This window comes from Marmota monax, unplaced genomic scaffold (genome assembly GCF_021218885.2).
Source record: "Marmota monax isolate L192 unplaced genomic scaffold, Marmota_monax_Labrador192_F-V1.1 WCK01_AAM20220418_F8-fsc00507, whole genome shotgun sequence".
In the NCBI taxonomy this organism is placed as follows: Eukaryota; Metazoa; Chordata; class Mammalia; order Rodentia; family Sciuridae; genus Marmota; species Marmota monax.
In genome coordinates this window covers 17,536-41,046 of record NW_026694037.1, presented here as the reverse complement: position 1 = coordinate 41,046, position 23,511 = coordinate 17,536, and the positions used below count along the sequence as shown (strand labels likewise).

Genomic DNA, 23,511 nt, shown 5'->3' with positions numbered 1-23,511 from the left:
ACTGTCACCATCGAAACCTCTTTTCTTTTGCACTTGTTACCACAGTCCCAACCGGAATTTCCTCAACTCCAGCTCAGTTTTAGGCAGAACTGCAGTGTTCCCTTTCACTTCCTCTCCCAGTCTGGACAGCCTCAAAACGTAACTGGCAGTTGGGGTCTGGGATATCTGTGAGCTCCTCCTGATGTGGAGGACCATACCAGTTACTTCCATTACTTCCTCATACCCATCGATAGAGGGGCTCAAATGGTCAAATGGCATGAAAACAGTGTCCCAAATTCATTCCAACCAATGCTTGTTTTCCCAGAGCTCCTAAATTCTTCGGATTAACTGGGCATGTTGAAAACAAATAATCATTCTGATTTCCATTTCAGTTGTTTTTATATATTTTAGATCTCCAGAGTGTCAATTGTGGACTAATACAACCAAAGAAGTGAAATAATGGCATTTGCTGTGGGCCAGGGTTTGTGATAATCCATTCACTTGGGTTGGTTAAATTTTTATGAGAAAATTATATAAATATTTTAACATAATTAGCCTTAAACTGGGAATGTTATTTTAAGTATATAGTCAAATTATTATCCTTTAGCAAAAGTGCAAAGGTTTAAATCTCTATTCTCATAGACATTTTAATGTAATTAAAATGTAATCGGTGGGGATGAGGTTATAGCTCAGCAGTAGAGTGCTCACCTTGATCCTTGATCCTCAGCACTATATAAAAATAAATTAATTAATTAAAGATATTGTATCCAACTACAACTAAAAAATAAATATTTAAAAAACATAATTGGTAGGGGCTGGGGATGTGGCTCAAGTGGTAGCGTGCTCGCCTGGCATGCGTGTGGCCCGGGTTCGATCCTCAGCACCACATACAAAGATGTTGTGTCCATTGAAAACTAAAAAAAATAAAAATATAAAAAAATAATAAAAAAATTGGTAAATATTTGCCTATTTTTTTGCGTTCACTTTTTGTTTGAGACCATCATAAAAACATTAATCAGGCCCTAATATTACTTATATATGCAGCAGGGATAAAGTAATAAACATACCACTACAGAATGTACACATCTGCACATTTTTAATATTTAAGGGGAAAATAATATAATTTCATAATTCAAATTTCATTCAACTTCTTTTAAAAATATTTTCTTAGTTTAATTCAAACATTTAATTTTGTTAACAAATAATCAGGTAAAATTTAAAAATCAGTAAGAGAAAGTAGATATGCATTACTATAATTAGGTGCAACAATTTTGTTTCTCTTCAGAACAGAGAGCAGTGTGCAGTATATGTAGTTCATTCTTAATAAACCTGTAAAATTCCAACTACCAAAGTGATGAATTCTTTTAGCATATAAGATGTTCACTTATTGAAGCTACAGTGATTCCTTGATGCCTATACTTGCCTGTGCATTAAATAAAGCCCATCATTTCTGTTTTGAATTCTTCCCCAACATTCACAGGCCTTTGGGGACAAAAGTATGTACATCATTCTCAAAGGTGGATCTTCATATATTATTATACAGATGCTCCTTGACTTAGGATGAGGTTATGCCCCAATAAACTCACTGCAAGTTAAAAATACCACAAATTGAAAATGCACTGACTACACCAAATCTACCCAACATCCTAGCTTAGTAACACAGTATAGATTACCAGTTGTTTCCTATTATGATCGTGTGGTTGATTGTGAGTTGTGGGTTATGGCTGCTATTTAGCATTTCAAGAAAGTATCATACTGCATATTGATAGGCCAGGAAAAGATCAAAATTAAAAATTTAAAGAATAGTTTCTATTGAATGTGTATTGTTTTCATACCATCATGAAGTTTAAAAAATCCTTGGTTGAACGATAGTAAGTCAGAGACCATCTGTACCTTAAAATTCTCATCAGTATTTTAGGGAACATCAATATGGATATAGTTCTGTGGTGGGCAGACTTTTAAGGTGCCTCCTAATCCCTTGGTTCATGAGCCTTATATATCCTTTTCACCTTGAGTGTGAGCAGGATCTTTGACTTGCTTCTAAGGAAGAAGTTATGGCACAGGTACAGGATGTCATGCTCTTTGTTATGGTGCATTACATAAGTCTCCCTTTCACTAGCAGGACTGCTCTAGAGTGTGTCTCCTATACCACTTTGAAGAAGCAAGAAAACATGAATTTTACAACAATAAAGAACTGGATGCTTCCAATCATGACAGCAGAGGGGCAGATCCTTCCCTAGCTGAGTCTCCATATGAGAATGCAGCCCTGGCTGATGCTTGACTGCAGCTTTATAGAAGACCCAGTGAACTCACGCCTTGCCCCTGACACATAGAAACTGAGCCAGTGAACACATGTTGTACTAAATTGGTTACAACTCAAATAAATATTTCATATTAATGAAACCATAAGAAAAGACAGGTTTTTGCAAAAAAGATAATATACAGGGAATCTTTTCCATTTTTAAAAACGAACACAGTAAATTAGTAGTACCATGGCTAAATTTATATAGCCAATTGTCCTGTTTTGGATAAGCCATCTTATTAACACCTGTCAGGCACATGGCAGTTGATAAATGGAGAATGTAGCACCTTCTTATTATAAATGGCTATTGAACACACATGGTGGCTCTCCAGGTGGTTATTAACGACAAAAGTATTGACTAGAACAATTTTCATAGACATGTGAATGTCTTGCTTTTCTAGTATGCAAATGTATCCTAATATAAAATAAACTTTAATTTTGGGTGCTCTAATGGAAACTAGAATCTTGACTAGAATGACAGATATAGTTCAGAAAATCTTCCGTTAACATAAATAAGCATCATTCTGAGGATATTTCAAACAGTAACAAGATGAGACAAATAACTCGAGGAAGGGAGAATTTTGCCTAAATCAGTTCAAAATCTAGAAAGGGGGCTGTAGAGCTTCAGTTTGAAATATGACTTTTGCCTTAATGAACAAAAAGAATGTTGGATGGTACCAAAGAATTGTGATAACTTTCAGGAAAAGAGGATCACAGGACTGTCAAGAAAAATTGACCTGATCACCCCATACTTGAGGGAATCAAATTTAGGATTATGTTTTGGTCAGATTCACTTGTAGTGTTAATATAGTGTCTATATCTCAGCTAAGTTTAGTTAGAAAATACACATTTTTGTGAGATCACCAGGTAATCATTTCATTCTACAAAGACTATAATTACAAATTGCAAAGAAACAAATTATTGTATATCAAAATCCTCTACATATTTTGCTACCTATTAGTTTTCTTTCCCATAACTGAATTCAATAATAAAATTTCAGAACTGACACCAAACATTATTTTATCATTAAAATGTAAAAATCATTAGACCAAAAAGGTTATTTGTTTTTCTTTTTTTCCCTCTAGGTATCTAATGCATTTTTAGCTACTTAGCTCTCATTCACAGGAAGATGGAAACCCTGCTCAGACCATCTGAGAAGCATTTCCTTTTTTACAAATGTCAGCTGGTGATCAATAAAAGGACAGGACAGATTTCTGCATAACACAAACACCAGAGTCCAACTTTGACTTTTATAAATTTCCATGTCACATTTTTAAGAGAGTAGGACTATAGTTCAAATTGTTGTTTGCATTTAAAACCTAAAATCATTAGGCAAATAACATTTTAGTTTTAGAAGAACAGGTCAGAACAGTCAGAAAGGGCCACACAGTGATTAATGACTGCACTTAAGTCACTGCTACACAAACAGATCATGGAGGGGCCCTGAGCAGAGATTCCTGGCACCTTGGCTGAAGCTGGGGTGGGAGTGTTGGTAGTGGTGCATGCCCACTGCCCAGACCTTGAGGGCCAGGGCTGGGTTTTCACCTATGAGAGCTTTAGGCTTAGAAAGTAAGTCATATTGTTACAGTATAAGTAAACCACAGCTACTGATCAGAAGAAGTACTCCTTCTGACTTTCACTGACAGTATTTTGCATGTTGAGTTCACTTTTCAGAGCAATCTCAGCATTGTCTCCAGCTTTTGAGATATCTGACTCATTCTTTTGATATAACCATCTCTGTTGATAAATGCGTATAGCTATGGCAGTGACGCAGAGCAAGATAAATATCACCACTGCTACCACACCTGGTGAGAGAAAAGAAAGAGAACATACAAAGTTAGAAGATAAACTATAAATTTCAACCTCGCCAGAATCTCTTACTAGATGGTTTAAATCATATGTAATATCATATATATTAGTAGCTATAATATATAATCTACATATGCATGTATGTATATGTGTATATACACACACATAATAAATTTTGAGGACAAATGGTATGATGACATTAAGTTTACATGGCAGATCTTAACATGCAGATCACGATTGGATTTCAGTTAATGACTTCACATAATAAGTGCAGAAATACAACAGGACCTCTTAGGCCATGTCCCACTTCACATTAATATGCCAGGAAATTTTAATTATTTTAAAATAGAGTGCATAGCCTCATCATCACAGAGTAATTGTTTTTGTACAAATATTTTAATAAAAATTTACTTTGATACTGATATGCTGTTGAATTAGTTATATAATAAGCATGTCATTCATCTCTGTGAGGCTCTTAGCTCCTGACATCAGTTATGCCAGTGGTCCTCAAGTCTGTTTAGACAACTTAGAACAAATAAGATCTATGGATATTCAGATTTTTACAAAAATCTTGTCAGATGATTTTAATGTGCTGAAAGGATCAAGAACCATAAAGTTATACCATAGGAATGTTTACTCAAGCTATCCTATTAGTAAAGAATGAATATCAAGTCTATACTGAAATAAATATGTAAAAGGTCAGTTTTAAAGATGATTGGCACAGGTATTAATACCGCCAATAAGCAAGTGTTATATAACAAGTGCTATGTAAGTGCCTTCCTAGTTATACAAAAATATTTGTACTATAAAATGAGGGTTCTTTTTCATACTCTGGGATAGACATCAGCAACTAAAATGAAGCCCAACAACTCAAAGCTTAATTAGGTATAACTAGTCAAAGGGATTCCTAAGCACAAGTCTGAGAGGAAGTAGTGTGCTCATTATTTGGTTTATATTCATAAATATTCATAACAACATTTTGTTCAATATACTTTGCATCCCTTTAGGAAACAAACAATCACATTGCTTTAGGTTCTTTTTTTTTTTTTTTTTTGCTTAGTTATAGGACTTTGTTTTAAGGAGAAACATCATATACAATTGCAATGTTAAAGACTGGTAAATCTCAGAACAATGATGGGGCTACTTGATTATAATTCCATGACATTACAGGAACTCCTCAGTATACCTTGGCCTTTTTATATGTGATAACTCTTTAACTATGGCTTGGTTTATTACATTTAATGGGATCCTAAAATAACTTGTCTACACCCAAAGATTAAAATTATTTGAATAATCACTCAATGCAATTCATAAACTGCATATTGCTGATAGTGGTTTTTTTTGTTTGTTTGTTTTTGTTTTTGTTTTTTTTGGCACAAGGGATTGAACTCAGGGGTACTCAAGCACTGAGCCACATATCCCCAGTCCTACTTTGTATTTTATTTAGAGACAAGGTTTCAACTGAGTTGCTTAGCCTTCACTGTTACGGAGGTGGCTTTGAACTGCCTAAACCTCCAGAGCCACTGGGATTACAGGTATGCACCACTTCGCCTGGCTTGTTAGTGTATTTTTTATATGAGCTTCTCTCTGCCTGCCTCTCTATCTATACATCTGTCTCTTTATCGATCTAACTGCCTATCTACAGTAAATGTCCCTTGGTAAGAAGCCCTCTGTGATCTCTGGTTTACCAGGTACAAATACTTTTTCTGGTTCATTCTTTCCTATACTGTTCCTTTTGTTTGCAAGAGGAGGAAAAGATAATTCAAAATGCAGAACACAGAGAAATCTATCCATGTCAATAATCCTTTATATGGATTAGGTATTTTTCATATAAGTCTAGTCTGTGTGTTCAGGTTAGTTCACTGGTGTCAATGCACCCAGTGGTCTTCTAACCATCCAGCCATCAGCTACTGCCCAAACAAAAGGCAGTACAAGTACAAGTGAATCACAAAGCCTGATACACTCACCTTGTCAGGTCCCTGAGACCTGTGTTTTCTCCTTCTCCACCCATCTATGAGGAGCCAAGTAGGATTGCTCAAGGGAAGCACACTGGTATAACTTATTTACTTTGAAATTTTGCCAATGATATTTAGGCAAAAGCTCTAAAGATCCAAAGGCCTGGTATTTTGTGCTATCATCAGAATGAAAATTCACTTTGCTCTTTTAAATAAAAGGCACCAAGTTTGCAAGTATTTTGACTTGGATTCCTACTTTGAAAATATAGAACACATTTATTTTAAACTAGCTTGCATTAGAATGGATACTTTTCATTAAAATAAATTAGAAATGATTTGGGAGTAGTATTTAAATTCTAATATAAAGCATTTCTTTTAGATATAAATGATAAAAAATATTTATGGGATTTTTTTTTGTTCTTGGAATTGAAAATGGAGGTTATATTAAATAAGTTCCTCATACTTCAATCATTACAAAAATAAAAGTAGTTGAGATAGGGGTGGAAATATTAATATCTTTACAGAGATTTTTAAAGTGTCTGAGTACTCTTCTAATTCTCTGACATCTAGATGAATACAGATAAACTACACAGACCCCATGTAAGCTGATGTGCAGCCCATATGAGCAATGGAGACCAAGTGGTGTCACCCAGCTCTCTGAGTTATGAACCTTATTTGACAAAGCAAAGGAATAGATTATAGTTTACTTCCTACTCACTAAGCAGAGTGTGCAATAGACTCACATTTCAATAGAATCCAAACAATTAAAATGGGATAGCTCGGTGGAATAGTACCTGCCTTCCATGTGCCAAGACCTGCCCATTCCCAACACTCCCCTTCCAACACACACACAAGAATTTAAAAATTCTTTGAACTGTAAGAAGGGAGAATTGCACATTCGTTTTTTGAGTTAGAACTTAATAAATTCTGTGTTAGTCACTATGTTGTTTATACTGTCACTTCTTCAATTCTAAATAACCTTGGAACTCTTATTCCATTAGCCCCAAAACATTTAAAAATAAAATTAAAAGCAAAAATCATACTGCTTGAAGCACCTAAACAATACAAATTGTTATTTTTCAAACATAAAAATATAAAACTATACTTCTTATTCCTGTCTTTGGTGTTATATAACAATTTGAAGGCTCAGTGGCAATTGCAAGGAGCCATAGAACCACTATTTTTAAACATATATCATCTCCTGTATCAAATAACAGTGATAGTTATTTTCAAATAAAAACTTCTCACTATTCTATAATGTTTTAGCTATTCTTCAGAAAGTGTGCTTCAGTGGAACCATCAGTTCTTTTTACTGAGGAACTGAATTCAGTAAGTTACATGAAATATCAGGAAAATTTACAAGGCCTGCCATTGACCCCAGCAGTCTGAGCTGATTGCTATAGATGGTTTCTGGTTCATGCTAACAGCCGCATTACCTCCAATGACCGCAGAGTCACTTCTGTCTGCATTAATTAAAGGCTCTCCCTCATCAGTTGGTCCAGAATAGCCTACAGTAGAAAAAGGGAGGACAGAGCGAAGAGAAGAGAGTAATTCACAAACACCGGAACAACAAACAATTGTAGGGAGAAATGAACTTGAAAGGAAGAACACAGGAGAGGGAAAGGCCAGATACCAAGTAGGTGAATCAACAAACAGGACTAAGTAAATCTGCGATATAGCAGTAGTGACACACAGAGAACAAGCACAAGGAGGTACGCACCTGAACCACCTGAGAGCCGGGGAGCGAGTTCCCGCGCTCTGGAGCCAGGCCCTGCGCCCACCGCGCAGCGGGATCCAGCGGCCACTTGACCATGAACAGTGACCCAGGCAGGTCTGCCAAGGCGCAGCGCCGCCTTCAGTGGGGCTGCATGGCTAAAGCGCACCGCAGACAGGCAGCCTGTGAAGCCGCGCGCTGCCGCCCGCCGCGTATCGGGGTCTGCGCCAGGGGGCTCTGCCGACAAAAGAAGTGCATACATCGTTAGGGCGCCCCACATCTGCGAATCTCCCTTCCAACCCCTATCTTTTCGTCTTTAAGGAAATACACTGCGGCCATTACCAGTGGCCTGAGTTATTGACAAGCGGGGTGGTAACTTTGGTCCATTTTGCTAAAACCTTCCCTAGAGGCAGCCACGGAGTAGATAAGGGCGAATTCCTCGGGCACTTCACTTTTTCAAATGATCATTACAATGCTTTTGGATGGAATTTGTACCTATTAGTACAATTGGGTAAAGCGAAATATCTCTTGGATTTTAGGACACTCTGGAAATTTCTCTAAAAAATTCCCTAGTCTGTATTCAACACCAGAGGCTGCTCCCCTTCACAATGTGGTCTCCATTCTGTCCCTGCCAGGACCCACCTGCCTTTAACCACAAGCAAGGAAGGTTGGTTTTAGCAAGATCTAAGTAAGAGCAATTGCGACGGAAGATGAAAACTTGAGGTTGCTAATTTCAGTGAATATACTCTGCCTTTCCACTTGCTCAATGGGCATGGAATCTGACAAGGGGAGTAAGAGGTGAAGTTCAAAAATTTAAATGTCAAACAGAGAAGCATCCTCTACCCTGCAGAGGAAACCATGTCAATATGCTGTGAGTGCTTGATATCTGATGTCAAATTCCCTTTGCAAACTGGCTGTGGGGAAACTGCAGTTGATTCTCCTTATTCTAACAACCAATGAATGAATACATAGCTGTCAAGAATTTGCCAAATGATTTACTATAGGTTATCATTTTAATCTTTGCAGCATAAAACAATGAATACTTTTATTCTTATTTTATAACTGAAGAGGTGAAGGTTCAGAAGTTTGTAGCATAAGTTAGTAGGACATTAAGGTTACTGGGGGGGGATCTGAATTTAGGCCTCTTGTGTTCAACCCCTTTCTCAACAAGATATTCTTTTTTTCCCCCATTAGTATATTCTGTATATGTTCATAATTGCTCACATGGAGGGACTGGTAAATGGGGATCATTATACTATTTTTACTTTTATAAGTTCATATATTTTTCCATAGCACATATGTACATATTCAATAAATGCTTTTTGGTTGACTTAAGAACCAATCTTTAAGTTACCTCTGAGAATCTCAGTTCAGATCCATTCTGTCTTGATGTTGTAGTTAAACTCTCAAAGGACAATCCTTATTTCTTTTGAATTTGAGGATGCTTGAAATATGTTTTTATATTAGAGGAATATACAGTCCCATCACCATAAATTCATCTTTCTATGGATGCTTAGTAGCTACTGAAATAATTTTTATAATGTGGCACTCATGAGGATAGAAGAGCCATCTGTTCTAAAAGATTACATGCATTGGATCAAGATAAAAATGCACTTCCATAGCTGATTGCCATCTCATGCCACTGAGTTTTCTTGAGTGTTAAGGTGTTTTTGTTTTTTTTTTTTTTGAGTGTTGGGGTACCTAAAGTCACCTCTATTGTTGTACTAATATGAAAGAAATGTGAAAATTATCCAACAGAATGGAGTTGCTTGTTCCAATCCTGGCAAAGAAAGAAAGGGAAGGAGGGAGGGAGGGAGAGAGGAAAGATTCAAACAAGTGTTCTTAGTCATAAAGACTGTCTTGTAGGACTATCATTAAAGTCTCTGTCAGGCCACAAGCTAGCACAGGAGTATACAAAAAAACAAAGCAAACAAAAGAACTTCTGCAAGGATACCTACCCATCAAGTATCTGTTCAACCTCAGACTGATGCCACTGTTGTTATTAATCACTGTACCCAAAGATTATTGTTTCAAAATATCTGATGAAATCTTCAGTTTTGTCTTTAATGTATTTTCTTTCCCCAAGTTTCCTTGACTATACTCCTACGTTACTTTGATGGTGTATTCCCTTTGCAGTGCTTTGTTACTCTGATTGCAATGCTATTCCTAAAGAAATACCACTATTCTCTGAAGAATCTGTTTGTTGTTGTTAGATTGAAAGTAAGGTTAAGCTATGTACTCTGAATCTTCTACTCATAAGGTGGGGCTTCTTAAATCTAATTTTAGGTATTCCTTTTCATTCCTACTAATCTTCACTTCATTATTTTAGTCTGTCATTCTTGAAAATCCAATCTTTTGTATTCTTATTCCTTCTGACTTGAAAGAGAGTTGTCTCTTGAAAAAAGTGTGTTGTGAACTTTTCGACTTACAAACTTAGGGAATGTTAAGTTGCAACAGTAAATGTTTATGTGTAAAAAAAACATCTAAAGCAATTAAAATTAGGGGCATGATGTTTATGATATTATAATAAACAAATCTTTCTTAAATATCTTGGTCAGGCTGATTATATGAGACATCAAAAAACTTTTGTGTGATAAATTCCTGGTAAATTTTAAGCATACTAGGAGAAAGTAAGCTTGGAACAAATCAACTCAAAGAATATTATAAATTTAGAGATGTCTTCCAAGATGACTTTATTTATCATTTTATAATTTGATAATGTATAATTTACAGAAAGAAATATTTGCTTGATATACTTGAAAGTGTGTCAAGAAGAAATAAAATGGGAAGATATTGCAACAGCAACATGGAACTTCTTTGGGAAAGCTAAATTATGGAAAAAACATTAAAATTCAATTTAAAATCCTAGCTATTAAGCAAAAAAAAAAAGAAAAGTAAAGAAAAGAAAGAAAGAAAGAAAGAAAGAAAGCAAAAAAAGAAAGAAAGGAACATGGCAAATATTATGCTTTATTTTCTAAAGACAACTGAGCTTCATCTTTGCTGATAGTGCTATTACTGAAGAAAGACACATAGGTACTACATTATAATTGCCTCTGTTTCAAGAATCTCCACTTAATATTTGTACATATGTATGTATATTTGTGGGCATGAATGTGTGGGCTAGATTTATATGTACCCCAATAGCCCAACTCTGAACATTATGTGTACATTAGGTATAAATTCACCTGGACAGGTTTGCTGCCTGCACTGGCTCCCTCATATTTTCCTATGGTAGGTTCATGATTTTGTCCAGTTTTAGACTGAATTAATTTCCCAGCATTTTGCTGAGATGGGATGCATGGTTAATATTTAATCTCAGTCCATCCTTGTTACCCTCAAAAAACATTTTTTAACCTTATCAGATAAATATATAGATGCTTGAGCTGTAGCCATTTTTGTAGTATGACATTTTTACTTCATCTTTATTTTATTTTTTATTTCACTACTACAATTAGATGTTGGCTTCTAATGACAAAATCATCATATTTCATTGTAGAAACTTCTGCCTAGAAAATTTGGAAGGTTTTTCTTTTTTGTTTTGCACTTCAGGAATTTTATCAGAAATTTTCCAAATTTATCTTTTTTCATTAGAACTGGTTTTTATTCTGTTTTTTTTTTTCTTTAGCTTGGAGAAATTGCCTAGTTTAAAATATATTAATGCCTTTGTTTTAAATTCTCTTTCTAGATCTCCAATTATACAAGTGAGGTTTTTCTAGATTAGATTCCCATGTACTTCCTATTTTCCCTCTCTGTTAATCTTCTTGCTCTGTGATCTGAGACATTATATCTAGGCCACTATTTAAGGATAATCAGTGATCATTATCTCCTTCAGATCACCCAGTGAAATTTTGTAAAATTTATTTAAATTTCCCATGTGTTTTTCTCTTTGCCTAAAATCTCCTTGAATTCCAATTTGCATCTTTGCTGTTTACTGTCTTCTTCAACAGTGTATTCTGGCATAGAAAATGTTATTTGCTGTTTATTCTTCCTCCTCCTCACCCACAACTTTGCTGTTCGATTCCATTAGGTATGCCATTACTTACTTTCTTATTTATTTGTCTGCTTACTTCCATGGTTGTGAATCTGATATGATATACAAGTCCTGACAATATGGAAGGTACAGTTTCTCTGATCCTGTCAAAAGAAGGGACCTGCCTACAGACTGTCTCTTATCCTTAGTTCCAGAGGCATGATGGAAATGGACACAATCAGGCTGAGCACTGTTGATGCTCCTTTGACATTTCCGAGTTTTCTGCAAGTTAAACTTTATATAGGACCCATAGTGTTTGTATTTCCTTGGTGCTGCGTTGTGTTCTCCACCAGCCCACTGCAAAGTGTTCACTACAGCTGTCATTTACATCTTCTCCTGATCCTGCTGCTGGGCTAGCACATCAGCTCTTTACCCAGGAGCACAAGTATAACAATCTAAACTGCCATCATCCCAAAGTAGGTCAGCATCATAGTGAATAGAACTGTATTTAGATAAAGAGTGTAAATGTGTTTCCCCTATTAGCTAAGTCCTGAAATTTTATCATTAAGGTTCTTTTGACTAAAAAAATTTCTTCTCATTAAAACATAAAGAAAGGAAAAGAAAAAGTTAGGAAGGAACTTTGGAGAATACCTAGTGTGTTATTTAGTCATTGACACAGCCTGGTGAAACATGCACTCAGCTGCTATCTTGAGAACATGGGTAGAACCATAGGAAATTGGGAGACAGATGCAGTTTCAGACTAGGTAAGAAGGGAACCAGGAATATGGTTCAAGTGGGCCATGAAAAAAGCAAAGTTTAGGAAAGGGTGGACTAAAGGGCTGAGCATAAAGTTCACTTCCACTTCAATTCTGAGAAGAATCTCTCAATCACTTTGAATACAGACTCATTTAATCTTCCTTTCTCTTAAAAATTTTCTCTGGTAGGAAGTGTTGAGAGTCCAGGCAAACTTCCAAGAATTCAGGACACAAATATTCTCCACTGTCTCAGGTGTTGAGTAGTTTTGTCTTCAAAATCTATCATGTAAGTTATATATTGCAATATGTAAGATGATTTCTGCTCTTGAAAAGGAAGAGACAAATAATTAAAAATGTGTACAAAAGGCTCTTTGCTACCCACAATGAATAGTGAGTGCTTCTGAAAGGTTTGCTGTAGACAAGAGGTTTAACTGTAAAGTCAGTACAGGATATTAGCAGCCAATGACTAGAAGCAATGCAAGTGTGCATCATCATGAGAATGGATAAATAAATTGTGGTATATTCTTATAATAAAAGTCCACATAGCAATGAAAATGAATAAATTATTTCCACATGGGAGAGCATGGATGAATGTTAAAAAGTTTTAATGAATGGAAGCAATGAGACAATGTAAATGTTGATCTGCAATTTATTCTAGATATATACACATATAAAACAGAGTGAACTTTTTTTATTATAAATGAATACCATAATTAAAAAATGACTACCAGACTGACTTTTTTTAGTCTTTTGGAGAGCTCTGGTATTCAGTCAGAAAGAAGTGAATCATCTCCCTTCCTGTTACCACCATATCAAACTATCCCTGACACTCTCACCTATGTGTGGGAAGAGATCAGGTAGTTTGTGGCCCTGTAGTAAGCAATTCCATCACAAATTTTCTGCAAGAATCTTCTGTAAGTAAATAACAGCTCTTGTAATAAAATGCAGACAATCTTTGTCAGCCTTCTTTATGTCAAGGCAGCATGATTATTCTTTTTTGTGTTTGCTGTCCTTAACTCATGACCGCTACTCAAAATTGCAACATGGGCTTATCCAGCCTCCCCAGCTGCATGCCAGTGGCCATAAACTTCTGAGTGCTTCCAGTTCTCTTTTTTCTTTCTCTTACATCCCATCCTGTTCCTAAACGAACTCATTCAAATTGGACAAATGTCCAGTTATGGCTCATTGTTCTAATTCTCGAGGGTGCATGCATAGGAGAAAAGGCTTTGGCAAATACATCTCTGATCAATTTTTTTCTTATTATTGAAATAGAATTGGTTATTAAAGTCACCCTTACTATTGCCAGAATCATTTGTTCACCCCCAAAGAATCCAGTGCAGATTGTCTGTAATCCTCATCCTGTCTCTCCCTAGACCCTGGCAAACCCAAACTACTTTCTGATTCTGTGAATTTGCCTATTCTAGATATTTCTTACAAAATAAATCATGACATGTGGCCTTTGCGTTTGGTGTCTCTGCTTTGTTTCATCCATGCTGTAACAAATACTAATCTTTGTTTAATTTTATGGGTAAACAATATTCCATTATAAGGATAAACCATTTTTGTTTATCCATTCCTTGGTTGATGAAAGTTGTTCCCACTTTTTGGCTATTATGAGTAATATAATAGCATGAAGATTTGTGTATATGGTTTTTGTATGGCCATAAATTGTCAATTATCTATTTACTATACACAGGAGTAGAATGACTGGGTCATATGTAAGTCTGTATTTAACTTTTTAAGGACCTGTCAAACTATTTCCATAGTGTCTGCATTGTTCCCATCAGGGATGTATATGATTTTCACACATCACTTGGTAACACACTTGTTGTCTGTCTTTTTATGTTATAGCTGACCTATTCAGTGTGAAATGGTATCTCATTGTAGTTTCAATTGTATTTCCTTTATGACTAATGATATTGAGCAGATTTTCATGTGAGCCTTTTGTACATCACATATATTATTTAGTTGAAAGAGTTCTTTATTGTATGTTGTATGTTGTTGTGGCTTTATATAATGTTAGAAAAATCCCTTACAGAATACATGAATTGCAAACAACTCCCACCCCACTTCATGGGTTCTCTTTTACTTTCTTGATAGTGTCTTCTGAATTATGGAGGTTTTTCATTTCGATCAAGTACAATTTAATCTTTCCTTGTTTCTGCTTTTGAGAAACCATCATCTAATCTAAGGCTTTTGAAAAACTTTATCTAATTCACAAATATGTACAACTAGGTTTTGCTCAGAGAGTTTTATAGTATTAGTTCCTATAATTTGATCTATCACCCATGTTGAGTTAATCTGTATGTGGTATAAGGTATCATCTTCTTTTCTTTTTTTTTTTCCCAATTGTGTATATATCACTGGTCCAGCAAAGTTGTGAAAGAGAATATTCTTTCTCCCATTGAATGGTCCTGGCACCAGCATCAAAAGTCAGCTCATCATGAATGTATGGGTTAATTCTTGGCTCTTAGTTCAATTCCATTTATCCATATACCTATCCTTGTAACTACAACAGTCTTGATTACTGTATCTTTCTACTAAGTTTTGAACTCAAGAAGAATGAGACTTCCAACTCTGACCTTCTTAATAAGATCTTTTGGCTATTAGCAGAGTCTTGCATTTCCATTTGAATTAGTTTCCTTTTCTTTTTTATGGGCAGTACTGAAAATTGTACCCAGGGCCTCATACATGTTAGGCAAGTGCTGTAACACTGAGTTATATCCTGAGTCCTCCATATGAATTTTTGTTATAAAATGAAAGCCTCCAGAAAAGACACATATCACATATAAGTGAATTTCAATATGGCTAACAGCATAACTTGCAAATTTCTACTTAAAAAGTCATTTAAGTTTTAATATGGATTGTGTTGAAACTATACCTACATTTGTAGGATAGTATCTTCTTAGCAAGATTGTTTTCCAATTCCTGAACACAGGATGTCTTTACATTTAAGAAGGTCTTTTATAATGCCTTTAAACATTATTTCATAATTTTCAGTAGATATGGATTGAACTTCTTTTGTTAAAATAATTCCTAACAAAATAATTGCTACTTTTGTGGCTATTTTAAATGGAATTTATTTGATTCTCAGTAGATGTGGATTGAACTTCTTTGTTAAATAATTCCTAACAAATAATGCTACTTTCTGTGGCTATTTTAAATGGAATTTATATTTGATTCTCCATTCCAATTTCATGTTGTTCATTGCTAGTATACAGAAATACACTGAACTTTTGTGTATTGATCTTGAATACTGAAATCTTGCTGAAACTTTTAGTAGCTCTAATAGTTATTTTTGTAGATTCCTTATAAGATTATGTTCTCTAAATATAGTTTTACATTTTTTTCTTTTTAATCTGGATGCTTAAATTATTTTTCTTGCCTAATAGCCCTATTTTAAACCTGTACTATAATCTTGACTAAAAGCCATGACAACATACATCCTTGTTTTGTTTCTGATCTGAGGAGGATGATTTCATCTTTCAACGTCCAGTGTCACATTAGCTATGTGTTTCTTGTAAATGGATTAAACCATGTGAGAAAGTCCCTCCAGCCTTTTCAATTTGTTTGTTTTGTTTGGGGTAAAGGGGAGTCAATGTGCATGCTTGATCAAGTGCTACACTTCCAGTGTTTTTTATTTTATTTTGAGACAGTGTCTTGCTACATTGCCCAAGCTGGCCTCAAATTTGTGATCCTTGGGGCTGGGGTTGTGGCTCAGTGGTAGAGCACTTGCCTAGCATGTGTGAGAACTGGGTTAGATTCTCAGCCCCACATATAAATAAATAGAACAAAGGTCTATTGATAACTAAAAAAAAATTTTTAAAAGTGTTTTCTAAGAATGTTTAATGTCAAAATACTCAAGATGTTGACTGATAGTAGGATTAGCATTAAAAAAAAAAATCTGTGATCCTTTTGCCTCAGCCTGCCAAGTAGCTGGGATTACAGGTTTGTGACACCATGCCTGGCAAGGAAGTTTCCCTTCTATTCTTAGTTTGTTCAGTATTTGTACGACAAAAATATATTGAATTTTTCTGATGACTTTTGTGTGTCCAACTGAGGTGGTAATGTGGTTTTGGTCCTTTATTCTAATACCAAGGTACATTATATTGGGTGATTTTTATCTGTTGAGCCAATTTTAAATCCCTGGGGTAAATACTACTAAAGCATGTTGTATAATATTTTTTATAAGAGCACATTAATTAGAAATGCATTTTTATTTTCAGTGCTAGGGATGGAATCCAGAACCTTGTGCATGCTAGGCAAGTGCTCTACTATCGGGCTAGATCCCCCATCCTGGAAGTTGAATCTCTACCTTTTTTTCCAAGATATATCAGGGTAAATAATAATAATAAGTTAAATTGGACATGAATGCTATTTTTTTTAGTACCATGGATTATTGAACCCAGAAGTACTTAACCACTGAGCCACATTCCTAGCACTTTTTTATTTTAAGACAGGGTTTCACTAAGTTGCTTAAGATCTCATTAAGTTGCTAAAGCTGGCTTTGAACTTGCAATCCTCCTGCCTCAGCCTCCTGAGCTGCTGGGATTACAGGTGTGTGCCACCATGTCCAGCTGGACATGCATGCTATTTATATCTATATTCTCTATTATATGCAAACCCTGTGGAGGCAGGTACAGTGTGTGTCTTTGTGCTAGGCATTCAAATTTCTAATGAAATATAAGTGTATATATTAGGGATCAAGAAGCAAAAATCTGTAAATATGAAGACAGGTTATTTGAAAATAGAAAAAAAATGAAAAGGGATGAAGAAAGCTTTTAGAATTTATGAAATAGCACAAATATCCAAGTTATAGGAGCTCAAAATGGAGAAGAAAGAGACAAAGGGCCAGAAAATTTATTTAAGGAAATAATGGTTTCCAAATCTGGAGAAAGATAAAAATATCCAGGTACAGGAAGGTAAAAGGTCTCCAAGCAGACTCAAATCCAAACAAGCCTGTACAAAGACATGCTATGATTAAACTGCCAAAAGCCAGAGAGAAAGAGAATCTTGAAAATCTCAAGAGAAGAAAAGCATATCACATATAAGCAAGTTCCATTAAGGTTAGCAACAGATTTTTCAGCAGAAACAGCACAGAGAATGGATGAGTTATTCAAAACGCTCAAAGAAAAAATTGCCAAACAAGAATACTTTACCCTAAAAGCCATCACTCAGAAATGAAAGAGAAAGATTTACCCAGACAAAAATTGAGGCAGTTCAATACCACCAGACCTGATTTACAAGAGATGCCAAAGGGACATTTTTCAAGATGAAAGCAAAAACTGATAATCAGTAACATGAAAGCATATGAAAGTATAAAACTCAATGGTAAAAGTACGTACACAAATTAGAAATACTGTAATGGTGATATATAAATCACCTGTATCATTGGTATGAAGCTTAAAACATAAAACAGTTAAAATAATGACAGTGACAATAATTTGTTAAGGGATATACAACAAAAAATATGTAATTGTGACATAAAAACAAACTATGGGGTGAGATAAAGTAAAAATATTGTTTTTCTTACATTATCAAGATGCTATCAGCCTAAAATAAATTCCTTATCACTATGTTTTATGTAAGCCTTACAGAAATCACAAAGCAAAAGGAACCAAAGCATATCACAGTCATATGTGATAAACGTACAAGTTAAATTACACTCAACAGTGGAAAGTTAAAAGCTGTCCTCTAAAATAGGAAACAAGAGAACTGCTCACTCTTTCCATTTCTATTCAACAAAGTAGTGGAAATCTAACCAGAGCATTAGGTAAGAGAAGGAAATCAAAAGCATCAAACTGAGGTGGGCACCTGTAATCCCAGCTACTTGGGGAGTTGAGGTAAGAGGATTGCAAGTTCAAGAACTGACTTATAAGAAATGCCAATGGGAACTTTTCAAGGTAAAAATCAAAAGATTTTGAGACTATGTCTCAAAATAAAAAATAAAAAGGTCTTGGGATGCAGTTTAGTCGTAAAGCACCTCTAGGTTTAAACCCCAGTATAAGAAAAACAAAACAAATGTCACAACAATAACAACAACATCAAAAATACTCCCAGAAAAAAAATGAACAAAAAGAAACAAGACAACAAAACAAAACAACAAATAAGAAACCTCGAAATAAAGCAAAAAGCAACCAAATTGGAAAGCAAATAAACTGTTCCTGTTTGCAGATGACATGATTTTATATTTTCAACATCCTACAGACTCACCAAAAATCTGCTAGAATGGGTAAACAAACTCAGCAGAGTTACAGGATACAATATCAACATGCAAGCATCAGTAGATTTTCTGCACAAAATAAATTATTCAAAGAAGAATTTTTAAAATTCCATTTACAACATTTAAAAATAATTAAATTATTATAAATAAATTTAACTAAGGAGGCAAATGATTTATACACTGAAAATCATAAAACATTGCTGAAAGAAAATGAAGAAGATATTCCTGGATTGATATTTCTGCATTCAAAGAATTAATATTGCCAAAATGTCTAATTTTGTATAAAGATTAATAATCTGTATAAAAATTCCAATGATATTGTTTATAGAAATAGAAAAGAATCCTAAAATTTATACAGAATCATTAAAGATCCTGAATTAACAAAGGAATCTTAAGCAAGTAGAATAAACCTGGGAGCATCACACTACCTGATTTTAAAATATACCACAAAAGTATAGTAATCAAATAGCATGGTGCTGGGATAAAAACAGACATACAGACCAATCGCACAGAACAGAGAACCCAGAACTACGTACTTTTAGCTAACTTATTTTTGACAAAGATTCCCAGAATACACAATGGGAAAAAGTCTGTACAACAAATGGTGTTAGGAAAACTAGATATCCACAGGCAGAAGAATGACACTAGACTCTTATGTCACATCATTTAAAAATCAACTCAAAATGGATTGCATAGTTCAACATTCAGTCTAGAACTATAAAACTAATATATGAAGAAATATGGAAAATGCTTCTTGATGACATTCTGGGCACTGATTCTGGATATGACCTAAAAAGGATAGGTATCAAAAGTAAAAATATATAGTTACAGCAACCAAAAAGCTTCTACACAGTAAAGGAAGCAGCACAGTAAAGAGTCAATCTACAGAATTGGAGAAAATACTTACAACCTGTGCATCTGATAGCGGGGCTGACACCTCAGACACATTAGGAACTGAACTCAAGAGGAAGGAAAAAAAAATAACACATGGACTTCCAGGAAATTCTGTTCTTTGCAACTACATGGATGAATCAGGAAGGCCACTGAATTAAGTGAAATACACCAGGCACAGAATGAAAAGTACTTGGTGACCTCATTATCTATATGTGAAATGTAAAAGTTGAACTCAGAACAGAGAACAGAATGGTATGGTATGGTACAATTTAGCCGTTCCACAATGTATACGAATTTTAAAACACCATTTTTTTACCTGATTCACATATATAATTTTTGTCAATTTAAAAATTTTAACAATAAGTAATGAATAACTTGTCATAATTTAGGACAACTTCTTGTAAAATGAATGGATCTCTCTTGAGTCTACCTATTGTTCTATTTCATTTTAAGCTAATGAAATGAAACCCAAATTGCTGTCTCCAAATATGAGAACAAAATTGTGTTCATCCTTAGCTTGTTAACTGAAAAGCAGCAACTTGGAACAGAAGCCATCTTGAAATACAGTTATCTAAAACATGAAAATTTGTACTAGCCTTTAATTCAAGATGCATGCCTCTAGGTAGAGATGAAATGAAATACTTATTATTTTATTAGACCAATTGCTTCAGTCTATAAGCTTCATTGTCAAATTTCAACTTTAATTTTTACAATCTGAAATGACATGGTTTTGAATACATCACTCTTAAATAAACACTTTTGGTTTAATGCCACTGTCCTCTACATATTAATTAGTAGGAAAATAAAAATTTATGCAATACAATTTATTATTCTACTTTTTAACTAATATGAACACCATTCATAAAATATGCTTCACTTTAATCAATTTCCATAATTTATTGCATCTTTCTTTTTTAAATATTTTTTTAGTTGTTGATTTTATTTTATTTATGTATTTATGTATGGTGCTAAGAAACAAACCCAGCGCCTCACACATGCCAGGCAACTGTGTGCTACCAGTCCCAGCCCTACTGCATCTTTCTTTACCCACATTAAATCTAAGACTAAATTCTATATAAAACTACTCCTTTGCCAATTTCATTTATGGAAGACAACTTCCTATGGACATTTCTGAACATAACTCATTTTTCCTTCCAGGCACTGAAGACACTAAGGGCAGGAAGTTAATTGTTTGTGTGTTTATGTTTGTTTTGCTTATCGACTGACTCTGTCTTGGTAGCTTGAAAAAAGTAAAGACATCTGATCTGGAAATAAAGAGGAATTGGTTCACTGAGGGCAGAGAGGAACCACCTCTGCACTCACAGACTGCATCTACTCTACCAAAGTACAGCTTGGGATCGGTGTACCACGTGTGGGAACAATTTCTCATTTCTCTCAAACTTAGTCACCACCAGCCAGGACAGAGGGTAGAGCTCAATAGCAAATTTTTAAAGAGAAAGCAAAGTCTTTTCTACTTGTATGTTTTTAAAAATATGCACATTGATAAATTATAGCTATATGTGTTTTTAAGATACAAAATGATGATGCTGTGATTTTTTTTTGTTACAATGTGAAATAACCAAATTAAGCCAACCAACCTATCCATCACCTCAAACATTTTACTGTATTGAGAACATTCAAGATCCAGCCTCCCAGAGACATTGAAATGTATAGTATTCAGCTCTTAGAAAAGACCTTACAAAAATCTGAGGCTTTGTACTCCTTGATTATTATCTCAGCATTCATCAGAATGTTAAAAATAATTATAGTTCAGCTGATGGCTGAGAACTGGGTAGCAACCACTGGTTCCTAAAACTCAACACTGCCTTTGAACTTTTTGGAATCTCACAGCCTTCTCTAACTGTATTCTGTTATTCCATGGCTGACAGTTGGAGCAGTTTCTTTCATCTGTTTTTCCAATTCCTTCTGGTTTCCTATACTATAGAATAAAAAACTACTAATATCATGAAAACACAGATATCCAGAAATGCCTAGGAAATACAGCCAGTTTGCTAGAGACTAGGAAAATAACTAGCAGCACTTCTATACCAGACTGCAACAGTAATGAGCATCTCCTAACACAGAATGTGAAGCAACCATCATTATTTTTGTTTCTGTTTTAACTGGTTCAATCAGATTTCCATGTATGAGAACCAGGGCTAGAGTAACAAATCATGTGAAAGGACCAATAGTACAAGCTGTTTCTCCTCCAGGACTAGCTAGATTCTTTATTGAAATTTTGATGACAATGCAGAATCACCCCTTTAAGCTGAAATTTCCCTATCAATTCCATTTAGAAACTTACTATACACTTTCAGCAAAGAATTCAAATACCCTCCTCAAGAAACCCAATGTGCCCTCTGTGTGTGTGTATGTGTGTGTGTGTGTGTGTGTGTGTGTGGTGAAGGGGATGAAACCCAGGGCATTGCCCATCATGCTAGGCAACTGCTCTACCACTGAGCCACACCCGGAACTCTTAATCTTATCTTTAATGCCATGTGACCAGCATAGAGCTGTCAGTTAGGCTGCACCATCTAAACTTCACACATTTGTTTTTAACATGTATGGGAACACCCTGGAGAGCACTGGGATTCATAACGCTTTCTTTAAAATAATTTAAAATTTGACTTTTATTTCTATTTAATTCATGTTGAAAAAGGAAAAATAAAGACACAAAGAATTTGATGCCTAATTAGTAAAGTACACTTTTATTTTGATGATTTTATGGAAAATAACTAGGGGCAGAAAAATGTCTGTGAGATATTTAGGCTGTGATTTTACAAGAGTGGCTGAGAGTAAGTGACACATCTCATTGCAACTCACAATTGTCTTCTTCTCTTAATCTTGTCTAGTTTTATCATTAAATAATTTCTTATTTGGCTTGTGAATTCTTCGCTGAAAGTGTGTATTAAGTTTCTAAATGTAACTTGTGAACTTAATATCTGCTTTGATTTTGGCTTTCTTGAGTTAGAAAATTACCAAGTTTTTAAGGGTTATGCCGATTGCCAAGTGAGGGGAGGTTAGTGGGAGAGCTTTTCAAGGAAGGCTGCAGCTCCTGGCAGGCAGCACTTAGGATTACAGGTGCACTCAGATAAGAATATGGTTTCTACCTTGATTAGCACTCACTGAAAATTACCAACATGACAAGAAGCCTCTTTCAGCTTGACAAAAGCTTCCTGCATTTGCAATTCCGTGGTTATGAGCCATTTCTTGTGGGGAGACACTCTTTCACTTACCTAAAATCATCCCCAACACAAGAGATATGACAGCATTGAATTCCATCCCTGATGACAGAGTGGCTCTTCTCCTTGCATTCTGGTTAACCTATTAAACAGTCCACAAGAAGTAGACATGGAAATGTGAGCAATTTGGATGATAAGAGGATGGGAATCAAGGGCAGGCCAAGAAAAATGACAAAGATAAGTGATACATTAGTGCTATCAGAAAGATGAAAGAAACCAACTTCAAACAATAGATTATCTAGAATGGAGAAAGCCCTTTCTTGAACAATTTCAGTAATACATTAAATTCCACTTGTCCTCACTGTCTCACCCTTTTCCCTTTATTTTTATTCATGGTATAAGTATCCATAAATGGTATAATCCGTAGGAAATGCAATAAGCTATTTTAAATCTCAAAGTTTAATTTACTCTGGTGCTTTTTCAAAAATAGATTCTTATTTTAAGCAAGATCTTGACCTTTTCCTTGTGTTTAAATTGCTGTAGCATTTATTCTTTTGTATAAAGTGGGAATGGGTTTGTCAACTTTCACTATCATATATTAGATATTTCTCTATCAAGTCAAGTAAAACATCTGAGGACAGCTTTGCTTTTAAAACTGTTAGTACTTACTAACAACAGCTTTGATAATCTCATTGCTAAACAAAACACTTTGATTACATGTCTGTCCT

General features: G+C 34.9%; 1 protein-coding gene across 1 annotated transcript in view; it reads right to left on the bottom strand.

Annotated features, from left to right (window-relative positions):
- Positions 1 to 1,058: 1,058 nt before the first annotated feature.
- The window catches only part of LOC124106473 (contactin-associated protein-like 4), a gene marked incomplete at its 5' end in the record, with an annotated part of 37,257 nt that continues 14,804 nt past the window's right edge, over positions 1,059 to 23,511 (bottom strand). The window contains 2 exons of the mRNA XM_046464076.2: positions 1,059 to 4,086; positions 22,838 to 22,925. Of these exons, the coding sequence (XP_046320032.1) occupies positions 3,893 to 4,086; positions 22,838 to 22,925 (282 nt within the window). The remainder of the gene's footprint in view (positions 4,087 to 22,837; positions 22,926 to 23,511) is intronic.